This window comes from Nannospalax galili, unplaced genomic scaffold (genome assembly GCF_000622305.1).
Source record: "Nannospalax galili isolate Female #2095 unplaced genomic scaffold, S.galili_v1.0 scaffold473, whole genome shotgun sequence".
Classification (NCBI taxonomy): domain Eukaryota; kingdom Metazoa; phylum Chordata; class Mammalia; order Rodentia; family Spalacidae; genus Nannospalax; species Nannospalax galili.
The window spans coordinates 401,450-409,491 of record NW_008334092.1 but is presented as its reverse complement, the minus strand read 5'-3'; the positions used below and the strand labels follow the sequence as shown (position 1 = coordinate 409,491).

Genomic DNA, 8,042 nt, shown 5'->3' with positions numbered 1-8,042 from the left:
AGGCGCGGGAGCCGCGTCCCCCTGCGCCGCCCCGGCCGCAACAGCCGCCATGCCCCCGGGGCAGCTGTGCGCCTGGCCGCCCCGCGCCGCACTCCGCCTGTGGCTGGGCTGCGTCTGCTTCGCGCTGGTGCAGGCGGGGAAGGGGGGCCCGGGAGGGGGGCCGGCGGGCAGCCTCCGCTCCCGCACTGCCACTGGGGAGGCCTCGGGTCCCTTCCTGTTACCTGGGGACCTCCTGCCTCACCTGCTCCCAGCTCCCCTAACCCGACCCCAGTGCTTCCGCACCTTCTTGACCCCTAGACCCGCATCCTTCAGCCTCCAGACCTCTTTCCAACATCTCAGCCCTGGATTTTTAGGGTCTGCGTCCCTCGATCCCTTACTCCCGTGTCCTAACCCTGGGCCTGTGCCTCAGTCACCTTTTCTGGCCCTGGGAGCAGCTGAGGACACCAATCCCACACCTTGGGCCTCGTTGTGTGTCCAAAGACCTCAGAGCAACTGCCCCTCGGTTATGCAGGAGCACGAAGGAAGGGGACGAGCACTGGCACCTGGGGGTTCAGGGTGCCAGGGGGCAGCCCCTGTACCCGGTGCAGTGAGCGTCTGGCTCACCCCCTGGGGCCCAGCCTCTCCCAATCACCCTGCTTCTGTCTCCCCAGCAGCGGCTGCCTCACTCTCTCCAGCTCTGCCCATCCATCTCTCCGTAGCTCAGTGCTTTCAACCTGAGTCTGTCTCTAATGCTCCACTTGTCCTCTCTCCGGCTCTGTGACCGTCACCACCTGTCTGTGTCCTTCTGTCCCTTTCCATCTGCATGTCTGGCATAACCCCTGGGCCTCAAATCTGTTCCTCTGAGGGAGATAATGTTACCTGCCCCCTGAGAGACACAACCCTTGGGGGACTCCACTTTCCTCTCCTGGAAGAGCCTTCCTGCCTGACTCCCCCATCACTCTCTTCTTTGTGATGGACACCTCCCTCCATTACTTTTCTTCTCCCACCCACAAGGCTTTGCTCCATCCTGATGTCTCTTCCCTGAGGGGCCCTGCTCTGAGTGCCCCATCTTCTCTAGCTTCCTCCTTCTCTGGGCTTGGGACTGCAGAGTGTGAAGAGGCTAACACAGGCCCTTCCCCAAGCTGTATTCTGCCCAGCTCATCACAATTCCAAAGATTTTCTCTATTGCCCCTCACTCCCATCCCAGAGCCCAGGCCCTCCAGGCTCTTCACAATCCCTAGGTCTGTCTCCCTCCCTCAAGGTCACTCACTTGACAGTGTAGGGTTTGTAGAAAGAGCAACAGCCTAGGCGTCCTTGTGACTGCTTTTCATCAGACTAATCTTCAGCTTCTGCAAGTCTAGTCAACTATGTTCCCCTCCATGCCTACCTATGAGATCTTGCCCTGGCCCAGGACCAGGCCCATCAGTTTTAGCTTTGGACTCCTAGGGTGGCCAGTCTATGGCCAGCAGTGGCTTCTATGATAGTCACGAGGAGCCTGGGGCCACTGAGGAACGGTGTGACCCAGTTGAGGCCTTGGGTTCCTTCCCTCTCCACGTAGCCTTCCCCAGGTCTGGGCCTCACAGCAGGGGATGCTCAGGCTCAGGTACCTCCCTGCCCTTCAGACAGCCCCTCAGCCCCTGTGAACGTCACCATCAGGCACCTCAAAGCCAACTCTGCAGTGGTCAGCTGGGATGTCCTGGAAGATGAGGTTGTCACTGGATTTGCCATCTCTCAGCAGGTAACCCTTGAGGGTGCTTGGGAGGAAAGGGCACATCAAGACAGTGACAGAAAACCAGGTGCCACATGGCTGAGGCAGAAGGATTGCAAGTTCAAGGCCACCCAGGCTACATAGCAAGGTCCTTTCCAAAAAAAAAAAAAAAAAAAAAAAAAAAAAAAAGAAAGAAAATAAGAGTGATAGATAGGGATGGTAGTAGAGAAACAGAAAGGAAAAAGAAACAGGGTGAGAGAGGGGTGACAGTCGCACTTTCAGCTGGAAGATGGGGTCCCAGAAGGCCCTTAGTCAGCGGAGGAGAGTTCAGGAGCTCTCAGCTGGAACATGGGAATTCAGAGCATGGTTCTAATCTCAGATGCACAGGTATTTAGGACCTGGTTCCAACTCTCACTAGATGTGTGACCTTGGGCAACTCCCTGACCTCTCTGAACTTCTTTCCTTAGCTGTACAGTGGAGATGATGCCCAAAGGTGATGGGATGATCGTGTCCTGAAGGGCTGGCCACTGCGGGAGGTGGGCAGAAGCTGGGCTGGTGCCTGAGCACTGACATGCCCTCACTTTTGCAGAAGAAGGACGTGCGGATGCTACGTTTCATCCAGGAGGTGAACACCACCACCCGTTCCTGTGCTCTCTGGGACCTGGAGGAAGATACAGAGTACATTGTGCATGTGCAGGCCATCTCTATTCAGGGCCAAAGCCCCGCTAGTGAGCCAGTGCTCTTCAAGACTCCACGAGAGGCTGAGAAGATGGCCTCGAAGAACAAAGGCAGGCCTGGGGCATGCGAGGGGCCTAGGGCTGTAGGGCAGGGGCAGCTGGGTGGAGCAGGAGGAATGGGAAACCGTAAGGCAGTTCCTGAGAAGTTTCTCTCTAGTCCCCCAGGAGGCTGGTGTGCAAAACTACCTCATTTGGATTGAGTCCTATCACTGCCACCCTGAGCAGTCTTTAGTTTGTCCCTGATATCTTTATGTCGGGTGTGTGGGCATCAATAGAGATAAGCACTTGTTGTGGGCTTGGCAATGGGAGTGACTGGACATGAAGGAACCCAGGACTAGCTTATCTCTCCTCACAGATGAGGTGACCATGAAGGAGATGGGGAGGAACCAACAGCTGCGAACAGGCGAGGTGCTGATCATCGTTGTGGTTCTGTTCATGTGGGCGGGTAAGTTGGGCTTCCAAGTCCTCCTTTACTTACCCTTGGGGAGCCCAGGACCCTAACCAACCCTTTTTCTTATCACTAAGGGTAAGAGGTTTGGGAATACCTGAGAGAAGAGGTAAAATGCCCAGATCCTGCCTGGGACAGCTCAGGGAGCTAAACCTGACCCTTCTCTAATCCACTCTGCCCAAGATAGCATGGTACTGCTTGTAGGGGGTAGGGGTGCTTGTCTTTTCCTCTCAGAAGTGGTCCAGCCCCCTTAGGGTGGCCATGTTCATAGCCCCTGTCCCTATTAGCCATGGTCACAGCTCTGCCTTCCTTTTCTGGGATGCTGGAGCTCCAAGGGCTTCAAGCTTGAGCAGCCAAGTGGAAGCCACTGCCTGACCTCAATTCGAACACTCCTCCCTTCCCTACCCTTCCAGATCCACTTGAGCCGCAGCCATGCAGACTCTCCCCATCCACCCATCAGAATGGCCTTTCTGCCTTTGTGGGCCCACAGCACACTGTCTGCCCTTCTTCACCCTTCTGAAAGTTGGGTGGGCTGGTGGTACTCTTTTCCTCCTGGTCTCTGAGCTTCCTGAGGATACAGTCCAACTGCCGTCCATCTTTATATTCAACACAACTGGCATTTATTGACCAAACACTCCCTGCTAGACAGTTGTATTATCATCATGACTAAGAACTCAGGCTAGGACAAGCCAGGCCCATGTTTAACTATAACTGAATATGACGAGTACCAGTATAGTATTAACACAAGAACAGAGGAGATGAAATCAATTCTGGAGCTAGGAGTAGAAATCAAGAAAAATACATAAGGGCTGGAGGTGTGGCCCAGCATAGAGTGCTTGCCTATCATCTGTGAGGTCTTAGGTTTGATACCTAACACTGAAAATACCCAAAACTAAAAGCACAGGGCAGAGGCAAGATGGGAATTGAGCTGTGAAGGACGAATAGGAGCTCACCAGGCAACCAAAGGAGGAAGGTTGCTCTGGGTGCCCTGTGTTCAAGAAACAATGCATTAAGCTCACTCACTGACTCGCTGTAGCTGTGACCTATGCGAGGAGGTGGAGCACAGGAGAGTAAAGGGTAAAGAGCTGAGGATTGGAGGCTTTGGGGAAATTTGAACACCATGCCAAAGCCTGATTAGCAAGGGTTGAGGGGCCAGGCCCTGTTGAAGAAACATTTGGGAAAAGAAAATGTTTCTTAGGCACATAGAAAAACAGGCACTTGAAAGAAAAGCAGGAAAGACAAAGAATTACACAAAAGAGGAGGTTTGCTTATGGCGCATTATTAGACTTGGCACAGACAATATTTACATAACCATAACAATATAAACAGTGAATTAACCCAAAATTGTGGTGTAAGTCTGTTAGGATGATGGAGAGGGAAGTAGGAGGAGTCGTTAGTCTTTATCTACTACTATGGGACACCAACAGATATCTAAAATAGATTGAGAAACAACACTACAAATATAGAGGTAAAACGGGGAATTTGTCTACAACTGGAGTTAGCAGCTTCAATACTGACTTGATAAAATTAGGCATTTAACAGGCTCTGCACCTCACCTCCCAGCTGTCCCAGGGTGTGACCTTGAGTTAAGTTGGTGAAACTCTCTTGCTCTTCAGTGTGCTCGCTTGTACCGAGACTGATAATAGTGCCCCGGAATTGTGAGGATCAAGTGAGATTAAATATGTCAGTGCACAGCACAGGGTCCTGGCACACAAGCAACAAACGCCGTTATTGCTTATGCTTTCCTCTATAGGAAAACAGGAGCTGTCAGAGACTTAAAGGGTAGGGGGAGACATGATCAGATCATGCTGTAGGAGGAACAGCCCAGCTACAGCAGAAGGGGTGGACGGGTGGCCAGAGGAAGACACAGGAGCCAGAGGCCGGGGAGAGGCTGCAGCAGTGTAGAGGAGACCATCTAGAGACGGTCAGCAGTGCTGGAGGGGATAGAGCAGGCTAGGCAAGAATTCAGACCTGGCCCCTGACTGCCCATTTGTCTTTCATAGGTGTCATTGCCCTCTTCTGCCGCCAGTATGACATCATCAAGGACAACGAGCCCAATAACAACAAGGAAAAAACCAAAAGTGCGTCAGAAACCAGCACACCAGAGCACCAGGGTGGGGGGCTCCTCCGCAGCAAGGTGAGGGCAACACCTGGGCTTGGTGGGTGGCCCTATGCCTTGGGCATTTGTAGTCCCTAGACTGCAGGAGGGGTCAGCTCAGGGCCTGGCATGGTAGCATCTGGGCAAAGCCAAGCTTGGCTGCTGCCTGTATGACACAGGGGACACTGCAAATTGATTTTGGATCCTTTCCTTTTACAAGGGCCAGTGGTAACTTAAAAAAAAAAAAAAAAGACTGAATGGGAGGGATGGGAGGGGCAGAGTTCCTGGTTTGCCTGGGTGGAGCAGCAAGAACAGGGGTGTTGGGCCTGGGGCTTCACCTCTGTCCTTCATTTCCTCTTCTGTGAAACAGATATGAAACCTTTTCAGTGCTTGCTCTGAGCAGCTCAGAAGACGGTAGAAAATGTGGGAGGATCTCACAGTTCTGACGATGATTATCCAACAAACACCCGGCCCTCTCTGCATCTCCTCCTTCCATCTTGTATCCTGGCTTACTGTCTTCTCTCTTGGCTTGTCTCTTTCTGGTCTTTTCCCGAAGCCTCTTATTAACTCCTATCTTCAGAAGCACCTCAACAATGTCTGTGGCTGAGGCTGTACCCAGAGGCAGATCTGCAGGATGTGAGAGGACCAGCCAGAGGGATGTCTCTGCTGGGGGTAGACTGGGGACCAGGGCTCTGGGCCCAAGACTCAGCCTTGGCCACTCCTCTGAGCCAGGCCAAAGGCTGGGTATGAAAAGGCGGCGAGAGAGACCTCCAGGCAGGGCTATTCTTTTCTTTCCACAAGGGACAAGAGCCTGGCCTTTAGGTTGTAGTCCTGTTGTTCCCTCCCTCCTCCTGTCCTGTTTCCCACCTCGCAAGAAGTCTATTCCACTAGCTCTGGCCACTTCTCTCATTTTTTTCCTCCCAGTTTCCAAACAAGCCCTCAGTGAACATCATCGAAGCAGGACTGCAGGGAGAAGGACTGTATTTTTCTTCTCTGCTTGTCCCTGGGTCTCTAGAAGGCTGAGGGAAGCAATGGCGGCACAGCTAGCTGAAGGTCTCCCTTTTCCTGTCTTAATCTGAGGAAGAAGGCTGAACTATAAACCCACATTCTGCAAAAAAAAAAAGTAAAATACATAATGATAAAATAAGCCACAAAACTAAAAGGCCTGACCCCATTCTGGAAAAGGCAAAGCTTCATGAGACACAGCCTTCTGCCTCCTCGCTTCTCCTGGACTGGCTTCCTCTTTGAGAACCTGCACAAATCTCTGGGAGAGGACAAGCTACGAAGGTTGACTTGAGCTGTGTCTTTCAGACCAAGGAGCACCAGGGAAGTCATGGGGCTGACAGCTTTGTAGGGTCACCACTCCATCGAGCCTTTTCTGGATCCAGCCATTAAGGACTTTTGTGGTGTGATGTACACCTTTTCAAGTGTGTAAGATGTTACCTGTTTTGTCTCTTTTGGAAAAGAAAATCAGAGGGCTGTATTCCCGAGGGTGGAGGGTTCTGCCAAGACCTGAGCTGGTTGCCTGCATCTTCTACCTTCTATGACGTCCTTTGACAGGAAGATCATTAGTTTGAGGTCTTGAGAAGACCTGGAAGGTACTGCTCATTTGTAAAGGAAGTGTCTCTCAGAGCTGCAGCAGTGCCAGCTTGGATAACTGAAAGGGCACATCTACGTCCTACATCCCAGAGCGGCAACTGCTGGAAGGCAGGCCTGAGTTGTTCAGCAGACAGGCAGAGCAGTCTTGCTGTCACTACTGGCCTCTGGGGTCCTCACAGCTCACCATCATTCAGGGTTCTATGAAAGTTATCCAGGGTCCTCGTGTCCTTCCCTGGAGCTCGAGTGGTGCGAAATAACAGGTCTCTCTCTACTGCCCCTTTCTGGTAAAAAAAAAAAAAAAAAGGTGCTCGATGAGGAAAGGCAGACTTCTCTGGGACTACTGATACACCACATGGCTGCCAAATGCCTGCATGGGAAGAGATGGACGCTACACCTTCCACTGGCCACGGTAGTGTGGAAGGCTGCTCCTACCACAAGGCTAGCCCGTAGTAGGTGCTTGGTATACATCTGTTACACTGAATGATGAGTGCTGGTACCCAAGCCAGAGAGCTGAAAGCCATCACCCAACGACCGCCCCTTCCTTCCGGTCTACAACAGCTCTCAAGGTTGAGTCAGCCACCACTCTGCTTGCTCCAAGTGTGGGCAGCACTAGGGGAGGAGAGATGGACGAAGGGCAGATGTGAGCAGCACTAAGGGCTTCCTCCTGGGAGGGCATGAGGCTCCCCTCATTGTCTTGTGACTTCCATCCCTGCTGAATGGGGCTGCAAGGCCAAGCAAGGCTCCTTAAGAAAGAGGTCCTTACCTCTGATCCAGTTAGAGCAATAACCACTTTTTAAGTGTAAAATAAAAAGACAAATGAAAAGGCACATCCTTGTCTTCTGGTAAATGCCCAAATGTTGCCCTCTTTTTCTGGCAATTGGCAGCAAGTCAGGATGTGTGGAGGAGGGAATCAGTTCTCTTCCATTTTGGCCTGCCGCTTCTTAGGGACATGCCTGCCAGCCAAGCTGGAGTTGGAAGGGAATTCTCGAACAGATGGGGGTGCACGTGCAGGAGAAGAAAATAGCTGCTCTATCATCCTCTTTCTGAGGCTCCTCTCTAAGCCCAGCTTGGGCTGCCTCACCACATAGGTATGCAGGCTCCTGCTCAGTTTTTGAAAACAAAGGGTTTTCCTCTCCGGGTAGGGCTGGGTACTTATTGCTGCCAGAGGATTGCAGTTCTTATCTGGGGTGGGGGGTAAGGAAGGAGTGCAGAATTGCAGAGGCTGTTTTCTCCAGTTAGTATTTAATGTGTTCTGGGCTGTTAAAGGAACAGCATTAAGATCCCAAAGCAGGCTGAAAGGCAGAGAGTAATGACACCATTAGCCAGTGAGTGAACTAGTAAGTGGGGCACCTCGAACAGTCCTGTCCAAAGCCAGGAAGAGCTTGCAGAGAAAATGTCAGATATGCAGAGCTTAGAGTGCACTGTTCAGGTTCTCAAAGCAGATGGAAAGAAAGATCTAAGGGGCTGGGTGGA

The 8,042-nt window shown here is 52.1% G+C and overlaps 1 protein-coding gene across 2 annotated transcripts; it reads left to right on the top strand.

Moving 5' to 3' along the window:
- The first annotated feature begins 10 nt into the window (after positions 1-10).
- Positions 11-7,396, top strand: Fndc5 (fibronectin type III domain containing 5). 2 transcript variants are annotated; one of them, XM_008829200.3, is made up of 6 exons: positions 11-137; positions 1,602-1,717; positions 2,277-2,475; positions 2,780-2,869; positions 4,876-5,009; positions 5,895-7,396. In XM_008829200.3, the coding sequence occupies exons 1-6, from the start codon at positions 50-52 to the stop codon at positions 5,991-5,993; spliced, it is 726 nt and encodes a 241-aa protein (XP_008827422.2). In that variant the 5' UTR covers positions 11-49; the 3' UTR covers positions 5,994-7,396. The 2 variants fall into 2 exon arrangements, with proteins under 2 accessions (XP_008827422.2, XP_008827423.1); XM_008829201.2 differs by having other exon boundaries at positions 5,341-7,396.
- Positions 7,397-8,042: the final 646 nt, after the last annotated feature.